This window comes from Merops nubicus, unplaced genomic scaffold, assembly GCF_000691845.1.
Source record: "Merops nubicus isolate BGI_N331 unplaced genomic scaffold, ASM69184v1 scaffold39620, whole genome shotgun sequence".
In the NCBI taxonomy this organism is placed as follows: Eukaryota; Metazoa; Chordata; class Aves; order Coraciiformes; family Meropidae; genus Merops; species Merops nubicus.
In genome coordinates this window covers 5,430-19,342 of record NW_008585552.1, presented here as the reverse complement: position 1 = coordinate 19,342, position 13,913 = coordinate 5,430, and the positions used below count along the sequence as shown (strand labels likewise).

General features: G+C 47.4%; 1 protein-coding gene across 1 annotated transcript; it reads left to right on the top strand.

Annotated features, from left to right (window-relative positions):
* Positions 1-32: 32 nt before the first annotated feature.
* On the top strand, positions 33-13,420 carry MAU2 (MAU2 sister chromatid cohesion factor; the record flags this gene model as incomplete). Its single annotated transcript, XM_008947846.1, has 18 exons — positions 33-44; positions 300-365; positions 1,002-1,097; positions 2,635-2,729; positions 3,246-3,273; positions 3,732-3,887; positions 4,380-4,526; positions 4,984-5,074; positions 5,573-5,676; positions 6,713-6,790; positions 7,325-7,390; positions 7,677-7,760; positions 8,568-8,617; positions 8,854-8,931; positions 9,836-9,947; positions 10,529-10,619; positions 12,197-12,324; positions 13,258-13,420. Coding segments are annotated over 18 exons (1,557 nt in total), but the record flags the coding sequence as incomplete, so codon positions are not given.
* Positions 13,421-13,913: the final 493 nt, after the last annotated feature.

Below are 13,913 nucleotides of genomic sequence, written 5' to 3'. Positions count from 1 at the left end.
GACTAACCCGCTGTCTTCTCTTGCAGTGGTTGATATCCCAGCAAGTATCCTTTTCCTGGGCAGCCGGGTGAGGAGCGTTGCTTCCCGGCCCCCTCGCCCCTGCGGCCGGGGCTCTGATGACAGACCACCTCCACGGAGCCAGCCTGGCCCTGGGGTTGGGGATTTAATCGGTGTTTTTCATCTACTTCCATGGTTGGGGGCTGCTTTCCTAACACCTATGGCCCCGTTAAGGGCTTTGGACGTGGGGTTGTTGCTGTTTTCCAGAGTGTGTTTGGGGTTTACTTAACTGCTGCTGCTAGATTCCTCAGTTTGAAGACGTTAAGTTCGAGGCAGCCAGCCTCCTGTCCGAGCTGTATTGTCAGGAGGTGAGTGTGCTGCCACTGCCTCGGGAGCTGTTGTTGCCCTGGGGCTGCAGGGCTTTGGTCTTGGTGCAGTACAGTGCTGTTAACAGCAGGATTTAGGCATTTTTAGAAGCCAGCTGGGAGGTAAATGTTGAGCATTGAAGGGAAAGCCTGAAAAGCTTCTTTGGTGTCGTGGAAGTTGCTGCTGGAATTGTGATGGGGATCTTCCCCAGCAAAGGGAAGTTTACTTGGCCACAGTTTTTCTTTGCCTGATTTAGACAAAGAGAAGCTAATTTGAGGGGTGGGAGGGAAGTAGATGGTTTTCCTCAGGCTTTTGTTGTGTTCTCAAGCTATTTTTACTCTTTTTCTCTGGAAAAGCCTTAACTGGCCTTTACATTCCCCCAAGCAAACGTTTCCCTTTCTCTCCCCTGCAGAACAAAAGGGTGGCGTGGGGGGTTGATAATTTTGGGCAGGCTTTAGCTCAAGTGTAGATGCCTGTTAAACACTTGCTCTCCTTGCCTGCCCTGCTTTAAGACCTGTGAGACTTCAGGGGGGGCTCAGCACAGGACCCAGCGAGTTCCCCAGAGCTGTTGCTGGGGGGGCTGAGGCTCCCAGCAGCCTGTTGTTGTTCTGTGACCAGGGTGCACGTTTCTGTTTCAGAATTCAGTGGATACAGCAAAGCCTCTGCTCCGTAAAGCCATCCAGATCTCCCAGCAGACCCCCTACTGGCACTGTCGATTGCTTTTTCAGCTTGCAGTAAGTGATTTGTCTTGAGAACTGTGTTCTCCTGTGGCACTGATGGGGAAAAAAGGGCTGGGGAATGGCTGTGTTCTTCTTAAAAAGAGCTTGGGTGCTGGTTTGTGTTGGGTTTGGGTTTGTTCCCCCCCTCCATCGTTGCTGTTAATGGAGAAACAAGAGAAGTTCATGGCTTTGGTAGGCTACAGGTTGGCTTGAGGTGCTCTTCTCAGGGAGGAAGGCAGCAAGGAGCATTCTGTGGGCTCTGGTGACACCCAGCTGTAGAGACAGAGCAGAATGAGGAGCACCCTGTGGCCAGCAGGAAGGGCAGATGCTCTCCCAGAGCCTGCTGGCCTTGGAGTTTGCCAACCTGGAGCATTCATTTGACCATTTTCAACCTCATTAGGACACAGAGCAGGATTGGGGTGGGAGAAGCAGTTGGTGCAAAGACCTCCAAGTAATATTACCCCTCCTGCTCTGTGATATGCCCTGAGAGTGGCTTCAGCCCCCTCTGTGCTTCTGGCAACCAGCTGCTGCACCTTGGGGTTTGAAGCCTTTAATGTTGGTTCCAATCTGTCACTATTCTCAAAGTGATTTCCCTCAGTTAGGCCAAGGAGCATATCTGCAAAGTTAACTGCTGGGTGGGAAGAGCAGATTCTGGCTGAAGAACTCTCCCAGTTTTTCCAGGTTGTGCCTTTTCTCTGCTCCTACAGAGCCTGGAGGTGTTTAACTGGAGAGCTGAGGGAGTGAGCTGCTCTTTACAGGTGCTCTGCAGCACAGAGCTGGCCAGGAAGCAATTTTATCTTTGAAGACTCTCTCAACAGTCACCTGTCCTTGTCTCTTCCCCCTTCCTGAGGAGCTTAAGCAAGCAGCCCAGCTTGGTTTGCAGAGGGCTGCTGAGCTGTGTGTGGTTTTGGGGGGGAACTGAGGCCCTCACTCCCCTATTGATTGGAGGACAAATGTTGACTCTGCAAGGAGTTAATGCCTGAGTACTCAGAAGGAGCTTAAGCATTTTTCCTCAGTGCCCTCCCTCCAAACAGGATCATTCCCCCAAGCCTGATGTTCTTGGCTGATTTCTCTCCAGTGGGGCTTTTCCTTTCTGGCTTTTGCCTCCTGCAGAGGCCTCTGTGCTGGTGCTGTGGTGCCCACTCTTCATTCTGCCCCAGTCTGGAGGAGGTACAGAAGTACAGGAGGGAGTGAGAGGTGCTCAGGCAGTGGCCTCACCCCCTCCCTGTCACCTTCTCCTGCTCTGTTGCTCCAGTGCCATGATCCATGGTGCTGTGGGAGCTGTTGGGGTCTGATCTGCCTGGGACACACAACAGCTTCCCATGGGTTGAAACTGGGCTGAGGCACTTTGGAACATCACAGGCTTTTTTTTTTTATTCAGAATGCAAAGAGTTCCTGGAAAATGGGTCTAAAATCAGGTGATACATTTAACAAGGAGCAGTTCAGCACCTCTCAGCTGCAAAGCACAGGAGGAATGACACTTTTAAGAGTTGTTACTAAGCTTCACAAAGAAAATGCTGATCTCTTGTGGGTTTATTTTTTTTCATTTCAGCAACTACATACACTTGAAAAAGATTTAGTATCTGCATGTGACCTCCTGGGAGTTGGAGCAGAATATGCTCGGGTGGTAGGATCAGAGTACACCAGGTGAGTCCCTCCTGGACTTTTTTCCTTTCCCCCAGGAAATATTGTGTTTTCCTCTCCTTTTTATTGGGAGATATTCTGGTTTTGTTTAGAGGTGTGATTGCTGCCTGGGTTTCAAAGGCAAACCAGGATTTCTGAGAGTTTCTGCAGCTCTTCCCTTTCTTTTTTTTGTTAAAACCATTAATATCCACTAAGACCCTCAGGATCCTTTCAAACTGAACTGGGTTTGTTCTTTTTATCAGCAAAAGTTTTTCCAGGAGCCTGATTTGGCCATAGAAACTGTTGTAACTGGGACTGTCCAAAAAACATCCACAAACCTGAGGGTTGGGATTTTGATTCCTGGGGCTGTGATTGTTTTGTCTGGGTTTTAAATGTGCTTTCTGTGGCAGGTTCCTTGATATTCTCTTGTCTCTCCTCTAAGGGGGAGAACAGTGGATTTATCTTTTTTTCTCTGGCTTTATGTATACAATTATTTGGGTAACTTTTTTTTGATAATGACATGATTTTGTTCCATTTCAGAGCACTGTTTCTGCTAAGCAAGGGGATGGTAAGTTGGATGTGTTCTTAAACTAATTACTTAACTAATATAATGAATATTAAGAGCAATTGTCACCTGCCTGAACACAGGCTCTTTGTTTTAAGGCATCTTGCATGTTTATCTGTGCTTTATATATATTTTTATAGTTCATGGCAGCAAGCACAGGATTAAAATAGATCTGGGAAAAGCCTTAAGTGTGCAGGATCTCTGTGAAATCCTTGTGAATAGTTTTGCCTCTTTTCTTTTCTCCTTTATTAATGATGACAAAACTTTCTGGAAGGGGAAAAGGAGAACTGCAAATTGTCACTGGAGCCCTTGTAGTTAGGGCAGGAAACTCCTGTCCTGTGGGAAGGCTGGTGCTCTGCAGTCTTGTGTGAAGCAGCTGGATGTTCCTGGGGCTTGGCTGTGCTTCTCTGAGTGTTTAAACTGGTTGGGAGGGAAATAATGAATTGATTTTTACATTCCAGCTCCTGCTGATGGAAAGGAAGCTGCAGGAGGTGCACCCTCTCCTCACTCTCTGCGGGCAGATAGTTGAAAACTGGCAAGGAAACCCCATCCAGAAGGAGTCCTTAAGGGTCTTCTTCTTAGTCCTGCAGGTCACGCACTACCTGGATGCTGGGCAGGTATGTGCCCCTCCTGCTGCTTGCTCTTCCCCCCTCAGAACTGGGGAAGCTGCTGCAAAAGTAGCTCATTACCACATGGGGGGGATTTTTTCTTGCTGCACCACGTTTTTTGTTAACAAAGCTTAATTTCTATAGATTTCAATCACAAGTGAAGGGAGGGGTGCAGAAGTGATATTCATTTCTCCTTCCCCAAGGAGAGGTTGTGATTTGCTTGTAGCCAAGGCAGCCAGTCCTGCTTCCCTCTGTTGGTGGAGACAACAGGTGCTGTGTAGGGTTTTCAGAACCATTTGGAGTGTCTGTGCAGCCCCAGAGGGCTGCCTGTTGTTCACCCTGCCAGCAGTCGCTCTTCCACCGTGCTGGTGCTGTGATTTAGGCCTGAAAGAACATCCTGAACGTGGGGGTTATGTCTTGCCTGGCAAGTTTTCCCCTCCCCAGTCCCTGCTGGGGCACGTGGGTTGCAGCAGCTCTGTCTGAGGGGGTGCTGCTCGGCAGGTGAAGAGCGTGAAGCCGTGCCTGAAGCAGCTGCAGCAGTGCATCCAGACCATCTCCACCCTGCACGACGATGAGATCCTGCCCAGCAACCCTGCTGATCTCTTCCACTGGCTGCCCAAGGAGCACATGTGTGTGCTCGTCTACTTGGTGAGCATTTTTTGCTTACTCTGTGTTGCTAATTAATGAGGAAGGGGTAAAAAAAATGACTGGGAGGCAGCGGCGATGGATCGTTCTGCAGCCCAGATGCTGCTTTGTGTTACATGGGCTGTTTAATTCTGCCACAGCATCTGTGCAGTCACTGCTTGCAGTGGTGGCAGCCTCTGAAGAGACTGTGCAAGAAGCCTGGAAGCTGGAATGGAACTTTATTAAGCCAAACAGAATCAAATTCACTCATGCAAAGTGGAGCAGCCTTGGCTCGTTTCTACCAACAGAGCCACACTCTTGACTTCAAATTCCTGAAACTAATTACCCTGCTTCCTGACTTATTATGCTCCTGAATAATGTCAAAGTTCATTTGAAACCCTGGGAGTTGAAGAGCTGTGTGAACTCTCAGACTTTTCCTTGCAGAGATCACCTTTGTGACCTTCCCTGTGCTCTCTGGCAGGTGACAGTGATGCATTCCATGCAAGCAGGGTACCTGGAGAAGGCTCAGAAGTACACAGACAAAGCACTCATGCAGCTAGAGAAGCTAAAAAGTAAGGATGAGGATTGTTCTGAGCTGATGCTGCAAGATTCTGTTACTTGTTGCTAATTGAAATGAAAAGCCCAGTGCTCTTCCTTAGCTTGCTGGGACAACCTGCTGCCAGTCTGATTTGGCTGCTTCTAAGAATTTTGCTTTGTTCTAACAGTGAACAGTTACTTCAATGTAGAAATCAAGTTCTGTTTTTTTATTCTATTTATGGGGTCTTTTATTCAGTAAATGGGGCTGTAAATACCTGTGTTTTCCTGTTGCTTTTCTAATTATCCCTAGATTTGCTTACCCATGCTTCTGATTCTCTAAACCAAGTGTGTTTTCCATACCTGGTGCTCAGAACCCCACTCCTGACAGTTTAAACATCATGATTTTGGTGGGGTTATTTTTGTGCTGACCCCCCTGCAGCTGGGGGTGCTGGGTGGGTGCAGGTGAGGCTGCCTGCTCAGGGTGTGAACATTGTCTTCTCTTCACTGGCTGACAGACTTGTGTTCCCTTGCAGTGCTGGACTGCAGTCCTATCTTGTCATCATTCCAAGTTATTTTGTTGGAACACATCATCATGTGTCGACTTGTCACGGGGCACAAAGCCACAGCACTGCAGGAGGTAAAACTGGGGGGGTTTCATCCTGTCCCTGCTTGGGGGTGTGTGTAGTGAGAGCTTTAAAAGTTGGGATTTTCCTGGCTGAGGGAGGGAGGTACTTGGGCTCAGATGGGGATTCCAGCAGCACTCAACTACTGACAGAGGTAGGCTCACAGTGCTCAGGATACTGCAATGCTGAAGCTGTGGAATTAGCCTCCTCTAAATATTTAAATTAGGAATGCTTTGGAGTAGCTCAGGGAGTCAGCAGTGGTGGCTACAGCTGACCCTTTCCAGGCTGTAGCTGCAGTCTGGCTCTGGAGCCTTTTTTCCCTCTCCCTCAGATTCATGAGAGTGACTCTTCCCCCTTCATCTTAGTGTTCCTGTCTTGTATTTCCAAGTATATACTTCCAAGTATTTCTCAGTTTTTAAGGTTTCCTGCCTTTCTCTCCTTTCCTTCTCTTGCATAGTTTGGGGTAAGGAAGAGAGAAGCAGTGTTTTTTCAGGAAGAGAGAGAATGTTATTTAAGAAAGAGAGAGACAATGTTATTTAATGACAGAACTGTGCTTTTTTTTCCACTTCTCATTCTTTTTTAAATGCTCTTTCCCCATCCCCTACTCACAGTCCATACTGTTGTATCCTCCCAAGCTCTGCTGTCAGCCTGGTGGGGCAGGGGGAGAGGAGGTTCTGGCTCCTGAAACTCATCACAGGCACGTGCCCTGTGGAAGATTTGGATTCCAGCTTTTCTGTGGGGAGCCAGCTCAAATTCTTCAGCGTGTCAGAGGAGATCTGTGGCTGGGTTTGCAGGTGGTGCCACCATATGGTGGAGCTGCTGCAAAGCAAATAATTCAAAGCCAGTCTGTGTGGGAGGAGCATGTGTGTGTGGAGCAGGAGCAGCCTGGGCCTTGGCTTGAGGCAAGTCCAGCCTCTGCTTCTGCCCAGCAGCTGACTTGGGATTCCTGGACCCATCCCTGGGATGTGGCTGGTGCGAGTGGATGGGTTCAGAGAGTAAAATGAAATGGAGAAAAAGGACCTTAAAACCTTTCTTTCTTTCCTCTAACAGATCTCCCAAGTCTGCCAGCTCTGCCAGCAGTCTCCCAGGCTGTTCTCCAACCACGCTGCCCAGCTGCACACTCTCTTAGTAAGTGTCTGGGAGGAGCAGTAAACTCCTGGCTCTTTGGGAGACCCTGCCCAAGACTCCTCCTCACTGACAGCTGCTGGTGAGGCAGACAGCAGGAGACTCACACCCAGTGTTGTGTTAGCCCCTCAGAAAATCCAGTTTTAGAATAAGTGATGTGTAGTGTGATCATACAGTGCAAGGTAAACCCATGAGATCTCTCCTGCACACGTTGAGACAGCATGTTGTGGGAACTGAGGGGAAGGATTTGTGTAGTGTTGCTGGTTTAGGAGAAGTTCAGAGGGGTTTTCACAGATCAATGGGGTGTTTTTACAGGAACACACTATTTGAAAGGACTTTGTGGAGAGATTGCTTGTGTTTCCCAGAGCCACTCAAAACTAAGACTTGCTGGTGACCTTTCCTGCAGCCAATACCCTGAGATTTCTGTGGTTCTGTGCACACCTTTCTTTGCATTCTCAGCTTGTGCTAATCATTATCCATCACTTAGATTGTGATCATCATATTATCCATCACTTAGATCTCTCCTGTCTTCCACAGGGGCTCTACTGCATTTCTGTTAATTGCATGGACAATGCAGAAGCACAATTTACTACAGCACTGAGGGTAAGATTTTCATCCCAAACTTACCAGCTGTGGATGTTCAGGGTGGAAAAAGGGCTTGGTGCAGTTGTGTGTCACTGGATGGTTTGAGGTTGGAGGGGAAATCCAGAGATCTTCTGTATTAATTGCTCTAGTTAATTATTTTTGGTGTGTTGCTCACAATTCAGATGGGGAGGATTTATGAACAACAAAATATCAGGCACTAGAGCTGTGTTGGGTGAGGGGTGAGCACATTCTGGGTTAGATGCTGAAGTATTTGACAGTGCTGTTGGTGCCTTGTGTGTTTTAGCTCACCACACATCAAGAGCTGTGGGCATTTATTGTGACAAACTTAGCCAGCGTGTACATCAGGGAAGGCAACCGGCACCAGGAGGTAAGCTGGCTCCTGAGGGCACTCAAAGTCAGGATTTTCTTGGAGAAAAACAACTTCTCAAAGCAAAGTGTGTGGCTGACTCTCATCTTGACTCACTCAACCTGCTCGCTTCAGTTTCCATCTGTTCAGGGGTTTTGTTACATAAAACTCGCTAGGTTTGGTGTAAAAATGGTTTGGGTGGGGGTTTTTTTTATACCTTTTAGTGCATAAATTACATTTTGGGGTGTTATATAAAACCTGGCAGGGTTTAACTAAACACTCAGAAATAGGTGTGTGCACGTGGGTGTGGATTTTGCTTCAGCAGTGTACCTGAAGCCATGTTAATGTGAAAATTCAGCTGCATGTCTGACCCCTCAGTAGCAGCTTTTCAGAGACCTCCTTCCAGGTTTCTTGTGAAGAGGCTGTAAATGAACTTTTCTCACCAAGCACACGGTGTATTGTTAACAAACTAAGAGAGCTAAAATCATAATTAGGCTGCTTTTGGTCCTGCTGAGTTGATTTCTGGGTGGACTTAAATAGCAAATCTGATACAGCATTTGCTTGAGTCTTGGACAGCTCAGCTACGACAGCTGAAGGTTTTCTGAGGAAATAGTCTGTAAAGCCTGAGAACTTATATAAAACTTGATTTTTAGAAACAAATTTGGCATGAAAACTAATGTTGGAAGGTTTGTGCTGTGCTCTGAGTATAAACTGGAGTGTTTGTGGTGACTTGCACCAGCTTGATGTCCTATAAAAACACTTGCTGTCTGTACTGTCAGCCTCTGTGAGAAAAACTGATCATCTTTCTTTTCCCCTCCCACTTTCTAGCTTTACAGCTTATTGGAAAGGATAAATCCAGACCATAATTTCCCTGTGAGGTGAGAATTCCAGACTCTCTCCCTGTGCTGCTGGGGTTGGTAACGCTGGATTTGCAGCGGGCTTTTTTTTTTTGTTTAAAAAGAAAACAAAATAATCAACTTCTTTTCAAAGCACAAGTTCTGACCATAGATTAAATGATAATATTTTGTTTGGAGAGTTGATTATTAGCCAAATTCCCTAGAAAATCTGTCTGTGAGCACAGTGCCTGGCTCTCAGTGCCTTGCTTTGTCCCTAGCTCTCACTGTCTTCGAGCAGCCGCCTTCTACATCCGAGGCCTGTTCTCCTTCTTTCAAGGAAGATACAATGAGGCAAAGTGAGTATAAATCAGTGTGTGTGGAGGGTGACACTGAAGGGGGAAGAAGGAGAAACTAAATGAAGCTTTTTAAGAGAAAAATGAACACCCTGAGGTCTTGCTTTGAAACCTGCTGGTTCTTCTCCCCATGGGCTCTGTCAGCCTTCTGCCTTACTTGGGGGAAGCACCAGGAAGCTGGTTTAGATCTCTTGAGTTCTGAATGCTGGGAATGATATTTGTGTGGTGTCTGCAGCAGTACGTTTGAAACAAAAGGTTTTCAGAGGGGCTGCCTCTTGTAGTTGTTTTGGAGCGTGGCCAGAGAAGGGCAACGGAGCTGCTGGGGAAGGGTCTAGAGCCCAAGTGTGGGGAGGAGCAGCTGAGGGAGCTGGGGGTGCTGAGCCTGGAGCAAAGGAGGCTCAGGGGAGACCTTCTGGCTCTGCACAGCTCCTGACAGGAGCCTGGAGCCAGGGGGGAGTCGGGCTCTGCTCCCAAGGAACAAGGGACAGGACAAGAGGAAACAGCCTCAAGTTGCCCCAGGGGAGGTTGAGGTTGCCCCTGAGGAACAATTTCTTGCCCTGGAGGGTTGCCCAGGGCTGTGCCAGGCTGCCCAGGGCAGTGGTGGAGTCCCCACCCCTGGAGGGGTTCCCAAGCTGTGGAGATGTGGGGTGAGGGACACGGGGCAGTGGGGACCTGGCAGGGCTGGGGGGTGGCTGGAGCTGAAATGTCTCTTCCCACCAAGGCAATTCTGCGATTTTTTTGTGAACGAAAGTTGAGGGTTGGGAATCAAGTGCTTTATTTAAGGTCAAACATTTATTCCCGAGTGCTAATATTTGCCAGTTGGATGAATTCAGTTCTTAATGATGTTTCTTACCTACTGGAGGGACAGCAGAGTTTTTAGAACACTCTTTTTGCTCTCTTCTGGCAGGCGATTTTTGCGAGAGACGCTGAAAATGTCGAATGCTGAAGACTTGAATCGATTGACAGCGTGTTCCCTCGTCCTCCTGGGCCACATATTCTACGTGTTAGGGAATCACAGGGTAAGGCCTCACCTCTGCTGTGCCCCTGTCAGTGTTTGACTGGTCGTTTGCCAAAGAAAATCAGGAGTTTTTGTGAAATCAATCTTAAGAACTCTTGTTTATTGGGTTGCTGCTAAAAGTTGGCAGCTTACTGACAATTCTGTAGCTGTAATTTGGATCTTTAATAACAGTTTAATAATACCGTGGTGTTTGGAGTCTGTTCTAGAAGTCTGTGTTTCTATAATGCCTGAAATCACGTGGAAAAAAAAAGGAGCTGTATAAATAACATCAACTGGATTGTGTGGGAAGGGATTGTGGGTTCAAGTTCCTTAATTTTCACCATGTTCCAGAGCACGTGAAATATTCCTGTTATCTTCCACAACATAGACACCATAGTTCCTAGGAGTGAGCAGAATTTCAGGCAGGTTTAGGTGTGATGTATTTGGCTTGTTGTCCCATCAAGCACTTCCCCTTGTTAGCTGGAACGTGGCAGTAATTAAAGTAGATATTTTTTTGTCACAAATACGTCTCCTCTACGTAATGTACTTGCAAGGGAGGGCAGAAAATAAATCTGTTTTATTTTGCTGTCTGTTCTTCCCCAGGAAAGTAATAATATGGTAGTACCTGCCATGCAGCTGGCAAGCAAGATCCCAGACATGTCTGTGCAGCTCTGGTCCTCGGCTCTGCTGAGAGGTGAGTTCCAGGGACAGGATCAGAAGCTGCCCAGTGGGGAGGGCGCCGGCCGAGGGGCTGCCTGGGGGCACAGAACCCTGCTGGGAGCACGAGTGCTTCTTCCAGGTGCTGCTCTGCAGCTCTGGCACCTCTGTGGGGTGCTCCAGCTGGATCTGGAGGGGTGAGGGTGGAAGGCTCCAGCCTCCCTGCGTGGCTGGTACAGGGCAGCACTGGATTGGACGGGGATTTTTGACACAAACACCAAACTGGTGTGGAAAGGGCTCCAGGGGGGAATCCCTGCAGCATCTCCTGCTGCTCCCCTCTCCTTCCACCACAGCTCCAACTGCAGTAAACATTTGATTAAGTTTCACTTAAGCTTTGCTGCTGCGCAGGGGCTTTAATAAATATAAGAGACTATTATATCCCCTCGTACATAAATATTGTTTAATCTGACTTACACAGCCCCAGGATGCTTTGTTCAAATATTGACTAGCTTCTTGGCAGACCGTCAGCACTAACACTGCAATTGATTTGCTCTCACTAGAAAATAAAGCAGTAACTCTGCCCTTTTTCCAAGAACTTGCCCCGCAGCTTCAATTTGATATAAATGTTGTTTGCTGTAAGCAGGCTGCTCTGTGCTGAGTGCTGTGGGCCAGGCTTGTCTTCTGCTCTGCTCTAAAACTGCTTCCAGGCAATGGAAATACTTCCCTCATTCATTCCCAAGGGGTGGTTCCTGCACAAAACGTCCTCATGGTACAATGATGAGTCTGTGGTAGAAGAAACCACCCCAAATTCAGCTGCTGCTTCCTCCAGTCTCACCCACCAGCCTGGGAACTTTCAGTTTGATTTTTTTTTTTCAGAGGCACTTTCAGTTTGATTTCTCCTAAGGGCTTCCTTTGTAGAACTAATTACTCCTCACCAAGCACCTTTTCTTTGAGATAAACAACAAAACAACCACGTGTTCCTCAGTGCAGCACCTCAGCCCCCACCCCACTGTGTAATTTATACCTGGAATTGTGTGATTCTTTGTGGGTTACCAGTCTTAAATCTGACTGAGCTAATACCTGGGAGTAAACCTCACACAACACAAGACTCTAGGATCAGCTTTTGCTGTATGCAAAGCCACAGTTGTCTGTAGTCCCCCAAAAATAAGAATCTGCACCAAAAAAAAAGTGTTGCTTGACCTTTGAAACCTGTGGTGGAATCCTGGAGCTGCATGGAGCAGCCAGCAAGTCTGTGCTGCTCCCACTAGGTGGGGCTGGGAACTAAACAGATGAAACACAAACGGCTCAGGGGCTTCTGCTGCAGTGAGGAGTTTGTTTCCTCCTTCCACAGCTACTGTGATGTCACTGTAACAGCTGGAAACTAAAATACAGCCAAGTCACTGCCAATGCTGTTGGAAAAGGGGGGGCCTCAGGTTCCCTGCGTGCTCCTGCTGCTCTTCAAAGGAGTTTTGGCTCAGCAGGGATACAGTTTGGGTGGTGCAAAGATCCCCTCCTCAAATGGAAGGGAGGATGTTTTCAGAGCAGAGAGCTGGGTGTTGGAAAACGAGTCCAGAGAGTGTTTCTGGGTGAGCACTCCCTGCCTTCCCCTTCCAGACCTGAACAAAGCCTGTGGGAACGCCATGGACGCGCACGAGGCGGCCCAGATGCACCAGAACTTCTCCCAGCAGCTCCTCCAGGACCACATCGAGGCGTGCAGTCTTCCAGAACACAACCTAATCACGGTAAGAGATCTTCAGCAGGCACTCGGGAGCTGTTTGGAGGCAAAACAACAACTTCCTTTGCTTTCCTGCACTGTTCCTTCCTTCTGCCGTGCACACTTCTCAGTGAGCTGCCAAAATTCAACCTGCTTCCTAGTGTTTCAGCTGGACTGATAGGAAAAGGAAGTGTGACTGATTAATTAACTCACTTTTAGAAGGGTTACTTGGTGGGGAAGGTCTTTGCTTCCTAGAATTGTTTTCTTCATACACCAAAATTTGGTTTTGGTTTGTTTTGGTTTTTTAAATGGCTTTTGTAGCACGTTGCCACCTCCTTGTGGTGACAGTTTGCTTTTGAAAGACACTTCCAATGTTCTGAGGTTTAATTTTAATGCTTAGATCATCCAGTCTGCCTTGTCCTGGGGAGAGCTCTGTTGTGTGGTCCTAGAAGCAGTCTCTACTGAGACCTCAGCATTCCTAAATCGTTGGGGTTTTCCCCCACTTCTTATCAGCCTGAATTTCCAGCTAATGTACCACTGGATATCTCTGTAGTCTTAAGGTGAAACTTTTTGGACTTCAAATATTGATTTCCTTCTGTCAGAATTATTTTTAACGCTGTTTTAAAACCACAGAGTAGTTTTTTTTTCCTAAGCTGCAGCTCAGCAAGGGCATAAGATAATTTACTGCCCTGGACTGAAGTAATGTCCCCCTGGGAAGGGGAGATGCAGTCAGCTTGACATCTTCTTCCCTTTTGGGAGAAGTGTGGAGCAGCTTGGAAAGAGACCATTGGAGGCACGGGAGCCCCACGCACACAGAACAAACTCAAACCTGATACATGACTTTTTGTGATGAAATCTTTAATTATCTCCAGGTAGTGAGTGCTCCACCCTCTGGCCTCGCTGCTGGTCCCCCTCCTCTGGCAGCAGCTGTAGGATTTTCATGCTCTTTGTTATCTTTCAGTGGACAGATGGACCACCTCCTGTACAGTTCCAGGCACAGAACGGACCCACCACCAGCCTGGCCAGTCTCCTGTGAAACAGAATCACTATCAGGACAGTGTGTTTAAAAAAAAAAAGAAAAGAAAGGAAAAAAACAAACAAACAACAAAAAAAAAGCCAAAAAAGGAGAAAAAAATTCATGCAAAAATCTTTTCTTCAAAGAAAAGGCAGCGAATTCCTCTTCTAGTGAGGGCCTTGTAGGAAACAGATTGCAGAAAGACAACGAACATTTCATAGACTTGCAAAGTGAGAAGGGCATTTTAAGCTGCTTTTACATAATGTGTGTGAATATACAGCTAGTGTGTATATACCTACTGGTTTTAATCTGCTTTCCTCTTACTGAGAATTAAGGTTTAGTCCAAAGGACACTTGTTCCTGAAATTGTTAGATACCTGCTTTTTAAGACTGGTCAGAGGAGAGGAAGAGGACTGGTGCAGTTCTGAATCCTGGCTGTGTTCAGAACCCTTCACCCCTCCCTGGGGGGCAATCCAGGTTTGAACGTTCCTGCGCCCTTCCCCTCCGGGGAGTAATTGGATTAAATCATGATGGATGGTAGGGCGCCCTAAAGTTCTAAATTTAGTTTCTGAGGTAATATTCTTTCCTTCTCGTTGTCTGCGA